Consider the following 18,392-nt stretch of genomic DNA (forward strand, 5'->3'; position numbering starts at 1 on the left):
TGTAATGTTGACAGCTCTTGCAGAATCAAGCTATCTATTGGTCTATGAACACTCAACAAAAGCTATATAGCATGGCATTATTTCATATATATATAAAATCATTAAGAAATTGTGATTATATATGTGGCGAATCTGTCCATAATCCTTCCGTTGCATCTAAAATTAAGGTGTCGTTGTGGACCACGCAAGAGGATTTGGGTGAATTGTTGAAAGGACGTTGGCAAATTGTAAGCATGGGGTAGCCCGAATAATCCCCATGAAACCTGTCCATTTATTAAATCCACAAAACAAGGCTTTCCTCAGGGATAAATTAAAATATTCTAATTTAAACACACAATAATGCTGTCATCATTATTGGTATACATACTGTTTCTTTTTCAAAGAATTTCTCCTAAACACTTTTTTTGATACCTCACTTTAGTAAGATGAATCCATCCCAATCATTGTAATATCCAAAACATGTGAACATTTTGATCAATTAGCAATAATTTATCAAAATTCATCACAATGCATTTCAAAACGTTACACCAAACATAATTACCACCAAACTTCATCTAATGATTTCAGAGTAGAACATAAGTCCTTCAGTTGTTGTATATGTAGAAGGTGTTACACATGATTTGTGTCTCAGTTAGATTACTCAGAAGATGATTATTTTGAGAGGCTCAACATTGCTTTAGAACGCCTCAATATTTTTTTAATAGAAACGTTTCTTTGTAATATCAGTCAATCAATCAATCTTTCTTTTGATACCTTTATTTCGGTCTGGACCGACCTTAAAAAGTGCAAGCTAAAATACATACAACACTATGTTACAAGAGATAAATAACATAAAAAACAGATCAAGGACAGACACAATCATATATTTACACCTACATTACACAATTAAAACCATCACATGTTAAAAATCGAATTAAACCATGAGGAATAGTTATCAGAAGTATACTTTTAATTTCATAAAAGAAGATAAATTCAGAATTTAATTCGTTAAAAAATGTCTGCGTTTTTGCCATATCCCATTTAAAAATCGTGGAACGGCAAAAACTCAATCAATCAATCAATCAGGGAATTGTAAGAGCGCTACTCACCCGTGTGGGTCTCAAGGCGCTGAGGGGGTGGGGGGTCCCCAGATCTGTTTAGCCAAAGAGCCAGGTCTTAAGGGTCTTCCTGAAGGTGTTCAGGGAGGGTGCGCATCTGATGTCTGCCAGTAGCTTGTCCCAGGTCTTGGCTGCAATGTGAGAGAAGGATCTTCCGCCTGCTCTGGCTCTGTGGATGATGCGGTTTTGGCCAGTGCGAGGTTGGAAGATCGGAGGTTTCTTTTGGGTACGTGGAAGTTGATTCTGTTGTTGAGGTATTTGGGTCCGTTGTTGTGTAGGCATTTGTAGGCGTGAGTGAGGATTTTGAAAATGACTCTTTTCTCCACGCTGAGCCAGTGGAGACTTCTTAGGTGTTGACTGATTTGTTCATGTCGGGGGATGCAGAGGACGAGTCTGGCGGTGGTGTTCTGTATTGTCTAGAGTTTGCGGAGTAGGAACTTGTTGATGCTGGCGTAGAGTGCGTTTCCAAGTCCAGTCTGCTGGTGATGAGTGCATGGGTGAATGTCTTCCTTGACTCAGGGGGGATCCACTTGAAGTTCTTGTGGAGGATGCGGAGGGTGTTGAAGCAGCTGTAGGTGACGGCATTGACCTGTCGGTTCATGGTGAGTGATGTGTCGAGTACGATGCCGAGGTTCTTGACGTGGTCTTAGGGGGCAGGTGGGCTTCCGAGGGGAGTCGGCCACCAGGTGCTGTCCCAAGCAGAAGGGGTGATACCGAGGACAAGGACTTCTGTCTTCTCGGCATTCAGCTTCAGGCAGCTGTTGGTCATCCAGACTGAAACATCTTGCATTCCTTTCTGGAAGTTGAGTTTGGCAGTGGTGGGGTCTTTGGTGAGGGAGAGGATGAGCTGGGTGTAGTCGGCGTGGGATTTGATGTTGAGGCCGTGTTGTCAGATGATGGCTGCGAGGGGGGCCATGCAGATGTTTAAGAGGGTGAGGTTCAGGGATAATCCCTGTGGGACTCCACAAGTGATTATCGTGAGGTCGGAGAGGAAGGGTAGGAGTCTGATCCTTTGGCTTCTTCCGGTGAGGAATGATCGGATACAGTCCAGGGCTGTTCCTTGTATGTCTGTGTCATGTAGTTTGGAGACTAGTGTGCGGTGGGAGGCGGTGTCGAAGGCCGCTGATAGGTTGAGTAGGATGAGGGCTGCAGAGTGGCCTTGGTCCAGGAGGGTGCGGATGTCACCTGTGGAGGCGAGTAGGGTGTTCTCTGTTCTGTGGTTGCTTCGGAATCCGGATTGGGACGGGTCGAGGACGGCGTTCTCTTCAATGAATCGTGTCAGTTTCCTGTTGACTGTTTTCTCTGCAACTTTGGCTGCGAAGGGGAGGAGCGAGATGGGCCGATAGTTCTTGAGGTCGGTGGGGTCAGCTGTGGGCTTCTTGAGCAGAGGTCTGACTTCTGCGCGCTTCCAGTTGTCTGGGAAGGTGCCTGTTTTGAAGGTGGTGTTGATGGTGCGTTGTAGTTCGGGTGCGATGGTGGTCGTGGCTCTGTGGTAGATGAGAGGGGGCAGGGGTCAGTGGGGGCCCCTGAGTGGATGCTCTTCATGGTCGAGGCGGTTTCTTCGGCCGTGATCAGTGTCCAGTTGGAGATGGTGGGCTGGCTGTTGTTTCTGGGGGGCGGTTGACTGTCTGTGGTGCCTGGTGGATGGTCGATGAAGTTGTCGTAGAGGTTTTTGATCTTGAGGTGGAAATAGGTTCCAAGCTTGTCGCAGAGGTCTTGGGATCGGGTGATGTCTGTGGCTTCGCTGCGTGGGTTGGTGAATTCTTGAATGACACTGAAAAGTTCCTTGGAGTTGGCCAGGATTTTGTTATGGATGAAGTTCCTCTTGGTGGCTCTGATCTGGTTGTGGTAGTTCGTCATTCACTATTGTGATGTGATGTGAATCACTATTCACATCAGTGATTACACAATTCCTCCTCCACAATACAAATGTTGTGTTTTGGCCAATGATTGGTTAGGGCCTCCTCAGGACAAATACAAGGAATTGATATTGGTATCCTTTCTACATTACTTAGTTAAACTCAAAGGGCCGAGTGGCCACATCATGAGTGCATTAAATGCCACAAAAGCAATAATTTAGTCGCACTTGCAGCACACAACATCAACTAGGAGATGAGCTTTGCAGATGTTGGCAGGCACACCACAATCTGCCTATGTTGGGCTTCCTCAGGCAGTGCCCTGGGATACTAAACTCTGGCTTTGGTGAAGGCACAAGCTGAAGGAGGCATGGGCAAAGAGACAAGGAACCTGTATACTTTTCTTGATTCTATCAAATCAAAACATGTGCCAGGCCTCTTTTATTATAATAAATAATTAGATGTGAGCATATTGATTAGTTTGGTGAATTTGACCTCCATTTGCCAAGTACTAGTTTATGAACAAAGCATACAAAGTGGGTAAGCTTTGTCTTTAGCTCTAGCAGGTATTAATAGTTTGGATTTAAATTTCTTGTATGAAGCAATGCTTTCCACAGCTGAAAAAAACAAATAGGGGAAAAAAGATAAAGGGCTTGAAAATATAGCGAGGAGCAATCATATCATGCATTATGTTATGATTTGCAGATGGCAGAATATACATTTCTTGAGCACTTACTCTGGGTTTCCAGGTCCACTTTGCTACATATGGCTGCATCTTGAAATAGGGAATGTGGCAGTTTTTAGAAGGACCAGAGGTAGGCTCAGTTTTGCATTGAGCCAGATTCAGGAAAGTCAGGTGGGTTCTTCTCACCTAAGACCACTTGTTGGCCTTCCTAACATGTAGAATGTGCTCGAGGTCCCTTTGTTGTTGCTTGAGATGTTAAACTTCAAGAGGTTAGGAGTGGAGCCATCTTAGTCTTATGCTGAAAGATTGGTGAAGGTGGCACTGCAGCAGTTAAAGAGAGTTTTCAAAAGAAGATAATGAAATATCTCTCATGAACAATACAAAAATATTCCTTAACATGGTCTCTGGCTAAAACATGTCCAAGACTCTGGTGATTACCTAGTGGTACTCCAATTAAAAAATAATGCTGGTGAGTATGTGTCTTCAGCATCTTCTGTTGAGTATGCTGAATGGTCTGCTACAATTTGCTACAAGGTTTTTCAGAGTCGTATGTCCTCTAACTTCTACCAAACTTGAGGAAGTTCCTCAATACTAGGGAACATGTAGCTAGTGATGATTGAATATCTCTCACTTCAGCAAGAGAGAAGTACAGACGCTCCCATCTTGTTACACAGATTTCCCTTGGCATGAGAGACCGCTCTAGATCAAATAATTTTCCTAACCAACATAAATAGTTTCTCTAAGTTTTGCATGTACTTAAGGCTTTCTAGATAGAGTATTCCATGAGTCTTTGCAGGCCATGTGGTTCTGAAATTCTGGACTCTGCTGTTGTCCCGGTATCGAGGCCCGATATCCGTGTCCCGAAACATCAACGTACCATGACGAATTTGGTGTCGACGAACCGATAATGATTAGGACATCATTCCTATGTATTTGCGTCATGATCGAGGCATTGCTAACACCCCTGAATCGTAGTTTCCGTCCCAAACCCCAGACTCCATTTTGTAAACGGTATCCATCTTGTGTCTTGCCCTCATGATAAGTCAATTAAAGGTCGAGCTTGATCTAAAAGGACACGTCCACCTTCCCTGACTTCCCCCTGACCTGTCCCAACTGACTCCCTTGCCTCCAGCCAAACCTGTTTAGGCAGCTCCTCGCCCAGTGGCCAAACCAGATAGCATCAATGTACAACATACCATAAACCATTCACCGCGCACAGATCATGTTTTCTACACACATACACACCTGTCCACGCTCCCTGTTTATGGCCAGTTTTATGACTAGGAGGTGCCTTCCTTTATTGGGGTTTCACCGATATCTGATGGGAGTTCCGGACTTGGCTGAGTAATCTATCACGAATTGGACATCTAAAATACGGGCTTGCCTACATGACTTCGCTCTTTTGTATTATTGTAGAAATATGTGTATAGCCATATCATAAACTCAAGAATTCTTGCTTGCAGCTATTATTTTTGTATATAAGGAGAAGGCTGGTTCTGTAAAAACGAACAGTCTCCTGAGAACACATGACCCGTGTTTGTCGTGCTTCTAGGACACCTGTTACTTGGTAGCTATCAATAAAACCTGATCTCTGACTCGACTAGAAGACTCCGTGTTTCTGTGGTCCGGAACAGGGAGAACCCAGAGGTCTTCGGGTGTTATCCCCTGGCACCAAACGGGTTCCTAAAAACCCATTACCTCAGTTGGCGCCCAACTCGGGGCGGTATCAAGCGGCGACGGTCCAAGCCAGATGTTCGTGAGGAGCTTCGTGTGAAAATTCCGGAGGACGGCCAGCCACTTCAGCGACCCCTGTATGTCGACGTGGTTCCGAAGGTCTTTGCTGCGAGGTTCCCCGCGTCCCGACGGCTACGAAGGACTGCTGCCCTGACTATCGCCTTGTTTTGGACCCAGTGATCCTTGGTAGAGCAAAACGATAGACGAGTCTTCTAGCGATGTCACCGATCTTCAAATACTTCAGTTAAGTATAAGTGGAGCGTCTCCCAGTCCTTAGTTTGTCCTTAGTTTTTGGTATCCTTGAGATACGCCTTGATTTGGTACTTGCAAGCCCCAAAGCCGAAGGACTTGTGTATTCACGAGAAATATCGTAACAGATAATCCTTTGAAGTTTGAAGCTAGACTAGTGAGCAAAGATGCCTGGTTTTAGCAGACTTGGAAACTTGTTTTGTCTTGGTTGTAGTAAGGACTCCCGATTAGAGGATTCTTGTCCGGTTTCTCCGATTGGAACTCCAACATACGAGCTCTACGTAAAGCACGGCGTAGGCCCTATCACATATAATGAAGTGTGGATAAAATACACCCGCAAGGATGGTGTTTTAAAATGGCCCCAATATGGTAGTTTCGACTCAGAAATATTAGATAACCTAGAGGTCAAATTATTTAAGAGAAAAGCCCGGCCGGCGATGTTTGACTCTTTTCGCTTATGGTGCAAAGAAGCCAAACAGAAAGAAATAAAGTTAGCAAAAAGGAATAAAAGAGGTATGTCAATGGTGCAAGCTGCCGTTGCATACAGGGATAACGAGGAAGAGCAAGAAAACGAACAAATACTTAGGAGCAAGAAACTAGCAGTAGATAAATGCTACCCGATGTTACGAAATAAGGGACAAGGTCAAGAGGAAAGATCCGAGAAAGATCCATTAATGTCCCACTTATTAAGCTCACCTCCACCGTATGCGTTAGACGCTACTACAACGCCAAAGCGTTTTTCTATACCACGCCCCGGCGCACGAAACATAGCTCTTGCACACACGCCAGCTACTCTTCAGCTGGTTCCTACTTCTCCGGCGCAGCCTTCTCAAAGGCCGCCATCTTTGCTACATACTCCATCTACCTCTACCACTTTGCCTACAGCTCCAACTGTTCCCTATGATACTACGTCTGTCACTGTTTCAACTTCCTCTACTATTGCCTCTACTTCTTCTTTGCCTCAGCCTGTTTTTTCCGATGCACTTGCTCCTCCGCAAGCTTCTCCTTTTATTAGACAAAGAGTGACAGGTACCGTCACTGGTCTGCTTTCACCTTTCTTCGGGTCGCCTAGAACGACCCCTAAAACAGAACATAGACAGTTGCGTAGTCAACTGCCTGATTACGAGGAAAGACGAGTGCTGAATGAACTAGCACGCCAATGGATTACGGACACTGTTAGATATGATGTTCAGTCTGTTATGGAAGTTTTCCGTCAATGGAATGCACCCACTCAGAGATACGTATTCGAAGAAATGTGTGTATATCTAGGCGAAGATGTAAAGACAAATGATCCCAAATATACAATGAACGAACTATGGCGTACACGCTTTAAGTTCTATGAAGGTATGATTATAGGTGCAGATGTTGAGAAAGCGATAGAATTATTGCTCTCTTATAGGAGTAAAGGAAACGTCTCTAGATCATGTCATGAAGACGATGCCCCAGACGGGAAAAGAGCGAGACAGTACCCCATGAGAGAGGTTCCTCCGGTTTGGAGGGAAGGTGATGCGAATGCGAATCCACCGATTCTGCCTCATTTCCAGCGTGTATGGGTACATGTCCCCTGGAAAAGATCCGATGTCTTAGCACTAAAGCAGACATTGCCTGATCCTCGTAAAAACCCGACTGGGTATTATAAGGAGTTATCGCAAACTGCAAGCTCATGTATAATGAATTTAGCGGACATAGACATGTTGTTCGGGAACATTGTTCCACATCCTCTATGGAGCAAAATACGTCATACGAACCATGACCAAGAACTAGGTGACTCATGGGCGAACATTGCCGCTATCGATGCTAGACAAATTGGTGGTTCTAAACCTGAGCCGTTAATAGCTGAACTTCCCGGTCGAATTATCGCGTACATGAAAACGATAATGCCCGAGGTACGCGTAAACTGGGACAAGCTATCTGCGTGCAAGCAGAAGAAAGATGAGAATGTGTCTGACTTTTTCACAAGATTTGAGGAGACTTTCACCGATCATAGTGGTCAGGATATGGCTACCGAGGGTGGTCAAAGATTGTTTGTAGAAAAGTTCGTACATAATTTAATACCTGAACTGTGTAATAAACTAAAAGATTCAGAGAGTGCTTGGGCTGTCTCTACGTCAGCTCAAATTTTAGCTACAGCCCAGTACTATGAAAATAGGCGCAGAGACGAGCTAGATAAAGTCGACAAAAAGACGAAAGATTTAAAAACTAAAGTTCTTCTCCAGCAAGCTTATCCGCCTCGTACGGCTAGTCAGCCCAATTATCAACCACAACAGCAGTACTCGAGAAACGCGCAAGGAAACGAGTTTTCCCACCAGCGTATTGCTTATGGCCCGAATCAATGTGCGTATTGCAAGGAAGAGGGTCACTTTAAAAGTAATTGTCCGGCTCTTGCGCGACGTCTGAGCGGTGCTTCAGGTGTAAGGGGAAGAGGTGTTCAACATGCCCCTAGAGGTAGGGGCCGTGGAAATTTCACGCAGAATACAACTTCTTTTCCGCCTCAGAATCCGATGAACAGCTTTGACCAACAGAATAATGCATCATCTAGGTCAGCTCAGTACTATGCTGACGACTATTACACCGAACACGAAAATGAGGGTAATGATTGCTAGGACAGCTATGGACAAAGAGAGGGAGTTGTCTCAGTTCCAGTAGATCAGAATGGACCTTATGTCGAGGTAATTGCCTCAGGAGTGTCAGAGCCATTTCTGCTGGATACTGGTGCTACAAAAAGTTCTATCATGCACTCAAAACTTCCTGGCGCACCTTTGTCCGGCGAAATGAATGTTTCAGTAGGTTTCTCTGGCGCCCCTGTTAGAAACCCGATCTACAGTCCTGTATCTCTTTCTGTTGGCCCGTGCGAATTAGAAGCACCCCTCATTCTTACCACAGGTTGCGGTGAAAATTTGTTAGGTTTGGATTTGCTAAAAAGGTTACATGCGACTTTGTACTGTTCACCATTGGGAGTACAGCTTACTTTAGGTAAGAAAATAGTTTCTCCAATGTATGTGTCAAAAGAAAGTATTGCAACTGAATTGTCGTGTCTTCCTGATGTACTCTGGGCAAACGGCTCTAATGATGTAGGTCGTTTGGAGATAGCACCGTATGTCATAACGTTGAAAGCCAACGTTAGGTTGCCACGTATTCCCCAATACAAAATATCTAGCGAATGTGAAAAGGCGTTATTGACGATTGTCTATGACCTGATTGATAAAGACGTCATCGAAGAAACAACAGGAAATGTTTGTAACAGTCCAGTCTTACCGGTTTTAAAACGTACCGATCCTTCACAGCCCCCTGTGTATAGGTTCGTGATCGACCTCAGAGAAGTGAACAAGATAGTTATCCCACAGTTTCCAGTTGTCCCCGATATTACTGCTTTATTGACAATGGTTCCAGCTTCAGCAAATTGGTTCTCGGTGATCGACCTGAAGAACGCTTTCTTCAGCATCCCGATTGCTGAGGAGAGTAGAGATATTTTCGGATTTAATTTAGGAGGACGAAGCTTCCGCTTCAAGTGCGCTCCTCAAGGCTATTGCGAAAGCCCTTCAATATTCAGTCAGGCCCTGAAAACACAACTAGACACGATTGTTCTACCGAATGGTTCAACTCTGATTCAGTACGTAGACGATCTGCTGATCGCTGCAGACACTGAAGAGATTTGCAAGAAAGCTACGTTATCATTATTGCATCACTTATGTGATATGAAGCACAAAGTCTCTCTTTCCAAACTACAATTTTGCCGACAAGAAGTAACCTACTTAGGTCACATCTTGTCGAAGGAGGGAAGGAGACTGACACCAGAAAGAATACAGGCAATTGCAGAACTGAGTGCTCCAAGGACACAGAGAGAGGTTCGAGCCTTCTTGGGCATTACATCGTACTGTAGACAATGGATACCGAATTTCTCACTACTAGCTAAACCCTTGCGGGCACTACTCTGCAAAGACACGCCAAATCCTATGCCTTGGTCTGAAGATTGCCAGACGAGTTTCCACAAGTTGCGTGATGCATTATGTTCGGCTCCTGTGTTGGGAAACCCCAACTACAGCAAGCCTTTTACATTATATGTCCATGAGAAGGAAGGTTGTGCCTTATCAGTTTTAACACAACATTTTGGGGACAGACAGCGCCCATGCGCGTATTTTTCGGCAACTCTAGACCCTGTGGCTAAAGCCCTACCAAGTTGTTTGAGGGCTACCGCCGCAGCAGCTGTCTGCATCCGACAATCCGCTGGATTAGTCATGAATAATACTCTGATCGTTATGGTTCCACATGCAGTAGACATTTTACTAAACAGGACGAAGACACAACACCTTACCAGCGCTCGACTATCCAGTTACGAACTTACACTGCTAGCAAGTCACATCCACATAAAGAGGTGTGATACACTGAACCCCGCAACGTTATTACCCATTCCGACAGGAACAGACGAGATTGATAAATATGACTGCTGTTTTAGGACAGAAGAAGAGACAAAAGGGAGAGTAGACTTACAGGACACTCCCCTTCCTGAATGCAACGATACTTTATGGGTTGATGGTTCATGCTTCAAGTTGCCGAATGGTGATACGACTGCAGCATATGCCGTAACGACATTACACACCATTATAGAGACTGCGCGCATTTCCCATAATTCTGCACAAGCTGCAGAGCTAATTGCGCTTACCAGAGCATGTGTGCTAGCGAAAGGAAAGCGAGTGAATGTGTACACTGACAGCCAATACGCCTTTGGTGTGGCTCACAGTTTTGGGAGATTGTGGCGTGAACGCGGATTTCTTACGTCACACGGTGCAAAGATACAGCATGGTCAGCTAGTTAATGAGCTCCTCCAGTCACTGACCTTGCCACTACAAGTTGCCATTGTAAAATGCAGTGCACACAAAAAGATTCAGGATGATGTTGGCCGCGGGAATGCATTTGCAGACGAGGTTGCAAAAGAGACTGCAAGGAACACAATGAGTCGGATGTATGTTGTAGGTCCCGCTAGATGGATTACTGATGTGGGAATGTGTGAGGACACCATTGAAAGCGTGAAATCTATACAAGCCGAGGCAACTGAGAAAGAGGTGAATGAATGGAGGGAAAGTAAGGGTAGGTTAGATGCGAATGGTTGTTGGGTCGAATTGTCAGAACACCAGCGATGGCTATTACCTAACGCATATGTACTCGCAGTAGTAACAATGGCTCACGGATTTGCACACATCAGTTCGAGAGGAATCTGTAAAGTATTGGCCCCAGTATGGCAAAATAGTAATATCCCGAAATATGCAGAGAATGTGGTCAGAAACTGTATGGTGTGTTTGAAGTACAATCCCGGTAGGGGAACCCCAACTCCAGCTGGTCATTTTGCGCCTCCAACGTATCCGTTCGAGGTTTTGCAGCTCGATTTCATTCACATGGAGAGATGCAACAATCTGAAGTATGTGCTCGTTGTTGTTTGCGCTTTCTCCAGGTGGGTGGAAGCGTACCCCCTTAAGGACAATACAGCCTTGTCAACTGCCAAAGCCCTTGTCAAAGAGTTCTTCCCGAGATTTGGCATGCCTAGAATCGTCTGGAGTGATAATGGAAGTGAATTCGTAGGACGCGTGATGAAGAGAGTGTGTGAGTGTTTAGGCATCCAACAAAAATTCCACTCTGCGAATCACCCCCAATCAGCTGGATTAGTAGAGTGCTACAATGGCACTTTGAAGCTCAAATTAGCCAAAATCCAAGCCTGCACAGGTCTTAAATGGCCTGACGCCTTGCCCCTAGCACTCTTGTCAACCAGAATGACAGTCCATTCCAGATTAGGACTTAGCCCCCATGAGATAGTGTTTGGCCGCCCAGCCAACGTCTGGGGCGTGCCAAGGCCAAACAAACTTAGCGAAATAGAGCACCCCGTACTGCTTGACTATTTGTGCGAATTGACAACTAAATTGCATGTTTTACACCAACAGGTTCACAGTTCCTCTCCGCCAGCCTCTGACGATCCAGGTCACTCCATCGCACCCGGCTCGTGGGTCTTGGTGCGGAATTTTCAGCGCACAAACAACGGACAGCCGAGGTGGACCGGACCTTACCTGGTACTTCTTTCCACGAGATCAGCGGTTCGGGTGGAAGGCAAAAAGAACTGGGTGCACGGGACCCATTGTAAGCGGGTCCCTCTGCCCCTTCCATACGACCGGTGGGTCAACGAAGGAATTGCCGACTCCGAGACAGAATCCATACCTCGTTTCATCCCTTTCAGCGATGCACGTCTAAAAGAAACTGGTACCGAAAAGGAGAGTGATCGTATTTTACAAGGATTTGTGCCACAGTCTATGCAGCCGTTACCTCAGCCAACTGCACCTTAGTATTTAGGTTTTATTTTCTTCTGTCACAAAAACACTAGCAATACAGAAAGGATTTAGAGAATGTGTCCTGCATGACTTCTTGCACAGGGCTAGGTTTTAAAAGTTAAGGGGGCACCTGAACACCCCTTCCCCAAGTCTTCCCGCTCCCATTTAGCAAAACCCACCTCAAGATAGAACAAGAGCCTGGCATTTTAATTAAAACAATAAGCCTTTCCTATGAGGGATTGAGGGCTATTTACATCACAGAGTCAGAGCCATGCAATTCCTAAGAACGCTTCTCGCCAATATGCAAGCGACTCAGTCACATGAGCGGTTTGAAGGTATACATTAAAGCTTTCAATCAAAGTTACAGAAGTAACAGTCCCTCGTGACCTATATTTCTTTAACCAATGGCCTCTAAGAGCTCAAAACATGGGACACAATTATGTTCTCCACACAATTTGATTATTTTTTCTTTACATATTTTATTGAATTTTTTCTTTTTTATTTATATTTCATATCTTATGATGTTCTTTTCCATTACAGACATATAACTAGTATCATCTTTCAAATAGTGCTGTACGAAAGATACAATTAATTTTAAACACTATACAGATCATACTCAGTAAAATTATACAACATAAATTCAATACATCCCCACGCGTGCCCACACCTCTCTCAACTCTACATCCATGTTTCTTGCATTCAATACATTCACACTCTACACCCAAGAACAACACTGCATTCACAGATGGAAAACAATGGGTGATACAATCAGCCCTTGATTGTTGTGCTGGTAGCTGAGGTGTCACACACTCTTCGGTCCATATAGTAAAGCTTTCCCCTAGATCAGCAGATCTGAGAACCAATGTATGTCAGGATTGTTATTAACAATAATGCTTAGAATTTTTATATTTTGTACTAACTTTTGTGTGACTTTTCTAGTATTGCATTATAATACGTAGATTTTAATCCATATGTACCGCTAAAATAACTGTCTATTGTGTGTGCGTGTGTGTGTGTGTGTGCGCGCTACTTTGGGGAGTTCAAAACGGATTAGGCATCACTTATTACCAGCCCGTTATCTGACAGTTCTGCTGTCCTAAAAATGCAACTCTCTCAGGGGTGTACAGCCCACAAGGAGGAGTGTGACATTCCTGTCCACTTTCCCTTTCTTTGCACACGACTAGTTATAATCGTAACTCTGGCATCTAAAGAGAAATTACACCTAGCATACCAAAAACAGGAGCAGTATGATACAATATGATGTAGCTTGGCATCTTAAGTCTGGTGAATGTCAAGCAAGTCTTGAACACATAGCCTAAGGAGTATTTCTGTACAGTCTAAACAGTTTAATGTTTAAATCTCTTCAGTTTAAGATGAGATCTACTAACAATGCTAAAATGTTTCTTCCTGCTGGTCAAAGCCTTATTAGGGCTCATCAGAACAATGAATAGTCACAACACTCTGAGCAAGCATACAATTTTCAAGTACTGTTATTTAAAGTATTAATTAATTATTCATACCTGCTCGTTGACTGTGAGTGCAGCCTCTTGATGAGGCACAGATCCAGGATCCATGGCTTGTCAGTAGGGCAGCTCTCCTTAACCTTCTTGCATGCTGTAAGTGAAACAACTTATATTAAATTGTATGAACCACCATAAGTAACATAACACATATTAATTATATCAAATGAGGCACTGATTAATTTCCTATGATGGTCAACTTCCCATCTTAAAACAATTGTAAGATATTGAGATCCTCAATAAAAGGCACATTACTAAAATTATTTGTTAAGACAATTGAACTTTACTTAACAGAGTACCTGAATCTTAACTTCATCCGCTTATAGGAAATGTAGGTATATAGTGCGATAAGTGGGTGACTGCGTAGGCAGCTTTAAATTATTTAAATTTCAGCAAAAGGCCAAGGTGGACTACCAGTTATGTCTACTTCAAACACAGCTTCAACTAACCCCCAACTAAATAGAGATTCAGACTTAAGATTCTAACCATGATTTACGAGCCATCCACGACACAGGCTCCAGCCACAATCACCATCACTATATACTTTCCCTGTTGTGTAGCTCCCACCTATCTATTTGCCACATGAAACCAACATGTCCCAAGCCTCAGCTCCATACTGAAGGGTGAACTTTACTTGCTAATGTACACTCTCGCCACTTGCATTTTGCTCTCTAAAGAAAGCTAACAATGGCATCTACTTCCTCCTTCTCCATGGACCCCCACAATAAGTGTTAAAAACCCTTAAGAAAGTACTCAACTTTTGCCACATGGACCCTATTTAACCTTTGAACAGTGCAAAATTGGCCCATTTTTTAATTTCAGACCATTGTCGTCAAGGAGGTACATGACCCTCACTTACTCATTAAATCCATAATCCTATACACACTGAGCAGACACTTAATTTCTTTGAAACTATTTTACCTCTATGCCTCCAATCGCACTACATCTTCATTTTATTTTTTTCTCGCTTCTTGCACCCATTTGTTCAAAAACTCAATCGTAGGGACTTATCTGAATTTTGACCTCTAAAACTGCCCTCAAACATCACCAACTCTGACAGCGGAACCAGTGTCTGAAGATCATTGAAGCACACAATGGCCCATTTCAAATCTAATCTTTTTAAGTGTTGCCCTCTGCCACCATGTCTGTTTGATGCAAACAAAACTTGTTTTAATCTATAAATTCTTTATTTTTTAATTCTATCATTATTTAGATGAGTTTTCACATCTGACATCTCCCACATTTTATCTGAGAAATGCCTTACTGCTCTCGCCTTTTACCCATCAGTGAGCCAAAGAAACCATACTGAATCCTTTTGGGTCTGTTCAATGGACTTTAGGGCATTACCTGCAAAGCCAGCTTCTTACACACAAAGAACTTCTTTTGAGTAGAGGCCGCAAACCACACGCCCTTCAGAATGCCAATGACTGAACTGCAAAGAGACCACTGAGTGATAATGGGCTTCGAAAGGAAGAAAGACAAGCATCGGCAAAGCCATTAGCCTTTGGGACCTGTGTTTAGTCATCCAGCACAATATCCTTGGTGCAACAACATCAACACTTATAAGGTCCCAAAGGCGAGACCTATTGGCTATGCCAATGCTTGTTTAGATTGGACAGCAGAAGGAAAAGGTAGGAAGGAGTCAAATATTTGCACGTTGTTCGCATAAAGAGAGTAAGAGAAAGACTAGGGATGTACAATGCCAAGGCAGAGCAGAGCTCCCAGGCTGAACCCTGGGAAATTCCAACTGGCAAAGGAGTTGGGTTAGAGAATTGACAGCAACATGGAACAATTGAGAGATAGGAATATACCTGAAAGCTTGGTTTGGGATCCCTGGAGCAGCGAATGGAGAAAGGAGCAGTGCAGGTCAAGGGTCTTGAATGCAAGTCAAGAGACTGAGGCACATTGGTGGACCCGGTTTGTAATGGCGAACAGATACAATGGAGATGGAAATGTGACAAGGTGCAGTCTCAGTGGAATGTCGACAGAATCAGGTCTATATTTGGAGCGACATCTCCATCCGAAAAGAGGTCTTCAATTTTACTCAATAAACAAATGATTTACACAAGGAGAATACCTTCAACATTTCACCAGTGTGGTACACAAGCCTGTGCCCAGACACTGTCAGATCAAGTACAGAAGGTAGGTTTACGAACAAAGAAGGGCTTTTTAAGGCAAAAGTAACGTTTTCTGTTTCAGATTCAATTGTACAGAAGTATGAACAAAGCACCGTTACATCACGTATAAATCAGGTTTTGTATAGGGTGCTAGATAGGTCGACGGTGTTTCGGACCCCTTACTCAATCATGGGGACCATCATCAGGACATTCATTTAATGCCTTAACGTTATTAAGCCTCTAATTGCCGGGCCACTATAATCGGCCGTTTGGGAGGCAGGAGGGTGACGGTATAGTGACCGCAGGTTAGCCCAGGGTCGGGCGATTTTTCTGAGCCGCGTTACAATAGTGTAATCCGACGGCGCCAGGCTTCGGGTGAGTCGGCAGTTCGATCGCCAGGGCACAGATCGAACTGCCATCATCAGGACAAATGAATGTTCTGATGATGGTCCCCACGATTGAGTAAGGGGTCTGAAACGCCGTCGACCTATCTAGCACCCTATACAAAACCTGATTTATACGTGATGTAACGGTGCTTTGTTCATACTTCTGTACAATTGAATCTGAAACAGAAAACGTTACTTTTGCCTTAAAAAGCCCTTCTTTGTTCGTAAACCTACCTTTTGTACTTGATCTGACAGTGTCTGGGCACAGGCTTGTGTACCACACTGGTGAAATGTTGAAGGTATTCTCCTTGTGTAAATCATTTGTTTATTGAGTAAAATTGAAGACCTCTGTCCGGATGGATATGTCGCTCCAAATATAGACCTGATTCTGTCTATATTTATTGGTTCATATATACCTGCATGCATGGGACCGCTGTTGTTCTAAAAAGTATGTTCCCAGAGGTCTCCTGCTGACTGAATTGGGGTCCCTTGTTGTTGTTAATATGTCTCAGTGGAATGTGGCAAAAGAAAGCAAGAATCTAATAAGTTAGTTACATAATGTGGCCTGAGAAAGGAAGTCAGACAATTCAATTCAAGGGGTTCCAACAGAAGGGGAGAAGTGGGACGGGGCAGTTGTGCGCATGTAAGGATGGGTGTGCCATAGGCTTCTTCCAAAGAGATTGAGGGCATGCATTATTGAAGAACTGAGGGCCATTGCCTCTGCCTCTGCTCTGCAGGGCCTGCTAACCTTCAGAAGATTACTCAAGACCTGGCTATTCGAGCAGTAGCAGCATCCCCCCCCCAGCGCCTTGAGACCCCCACGGGGGAGTAGTGCGCTTTACAAATGCTCTGATTGATTGATTGCTGTTGGCATGTTGAGAAGTGAGGTAGGAGGGAGCCCAAGTTCTTTACAAGTGCTGGAGAGAGTCGGTGAAGCGGCGTTCTTCTTGGTGCTACGTCAAGGTGGGGGCAGGTTCAAAATTGCTAGTACCTACAATACCGGCACGTGGGGGCTGTGGGAGTGAGTGGGGTGAGAGGTCACATGTCGACAGCGCCAAAGCTGCCCTCGCAACTCCACAGACTCCATTAAAAGCTGATTAATCTTGCAGTCACTTGAGAGCCTTCACACGGTGCGCGCAGAGCCCAAACATGCACTTCTGGCTTCCTTCAAAGGCACCTCTGCACTCCTGGAACATGTCACGAGGAATAATTAAGCCTTCTGCCAGTTTAACACGTATAATAAATCTCCATTACTGTCAATGGGGAAAACACAGCTTTGGGCACTTGCTGTATTCCGCTGTATTTAGAAAAAACACGTTGACAGGGGAAAGCGAAAATAGAATAACCCAAAGAAGAAACAACAAAAAATAGTGAGAACTTTAAATAAAACACGTTGAGAAGAGAAAGCGAGGGCAAAACAGGCAGTAAAAAAAAAAGAGCAGGCAAATGCAAACAGCTCTTTTCAAGCACTCATACTTGTGCTGGCATCCACCTTGCGGGAGCGAGCAGCATCGCGCGGGCCATCTGTTTTTAATTATCGCACGCGTAGCTGCTCGCTTCCGCAAGGTGGATGCCAGCACAAGCACGAGTGCTTGAAAAGAGCTGACCAATTTCTAAAGGTCATCTCTTAGTGCAGCGCATGCGCGTTGCCTTGGCGAGACCTAAAAAAAAGGAAGAATTCCTGGGTTGCAACAAGATGAGTTACACACACAGATGGATGGCTTTGCAGTAATAGAAAATGTAAACTAATATACGGTCTGCTGAAAGACCCGGCAGCTGCAATGTCGAGTTATGCTTTTGTTCAGGTGGAAAAAAAACAATTGCACCTCGGGGGAAAAGTGTGTTTGGTTCTAGAGGAAGCTTTGTTGAAAAACGCCAGCCTAGAAAATGCCTAGGCTTAGCCCTGAAGAAAGTAATATCCGAGAGTAATATGCTATACGAATACACGCCTGGATTACACTGGACCATTACCCTAAAAATGATGATACACTATCTGTGCGTAGTCTATATGATAGTGTGGAAGATGTGCAGCTGCTCCAAAAAACTGTAACTTTCAGCCCAGTGTTGTACTTGACTTCATTTCACTAACCTTTAGCTGGAGCTGGGAGATAAGGATGTAACCTGCAGGGACAAGGTTATAATAATAATAAATAATAAAGATCTTTATAAAGCGCATTGCTGCGCCTAGCGGCGCGCCCAGCGCTGTGAGAGGGACCATAAAGGTGGAACATCATCTAATATATCGACCTACTACAGCAGCTAGGTTAAGATCTATGCTAACACGTACCGAAAAAGCCAAGTTTTTAGTCTCCTTTGGAACAACAGCTCCGATGGTTCCATCCTCGGATAAAGAGGCAGAGAATTCCAGGCCTTGACCGCCGGGAAGTCGAAAGAACGGTCACTCCATTTAGCTTTCCCTACCTGCTGGATAACTGCC

At 44.3% G+C, this 18,392-nt stretch overlaps 1 protein-coding gene across 1 annotated transcript in view; it reads right to left on the minus strand.

The window, feature by feature from the left end:
* The window catches only part of POU6F1 (POU class 6 homeobox 1), a 211,186-nt gene that overhangs the window by 139,710 nt on the left and 53,084 nt on the right, over nt 1-18,392 (minus strand). Inside the window, exon 3 of the mRNA XM_078688854.1 lies at nt 13,453-13,546. Coding sequence (XP_078544980.1) covers nt 13,453-13,506 — 54 coding nt within the window. The 5' untranslated portion in view covers nt 13,507-13,546. The remainder of the gene's footprint in view (nt 1-13,452; nt 13,547-18,392) is intronic.

This window comes from Lissotriton helveticus, chromosome 1_1 (assembly GCF_964261635.1).
Source record: "Lissotriton helveticus chromosome 1_1, aLisHel1.1, whole genome shotgun sequence".
Taxonomy (NCBI): Eukaryota; Metazoa; Chordata; class Amphibia; order Caudata; family Salamandridae; genus Lissotriton; species Lissotriton helveticus.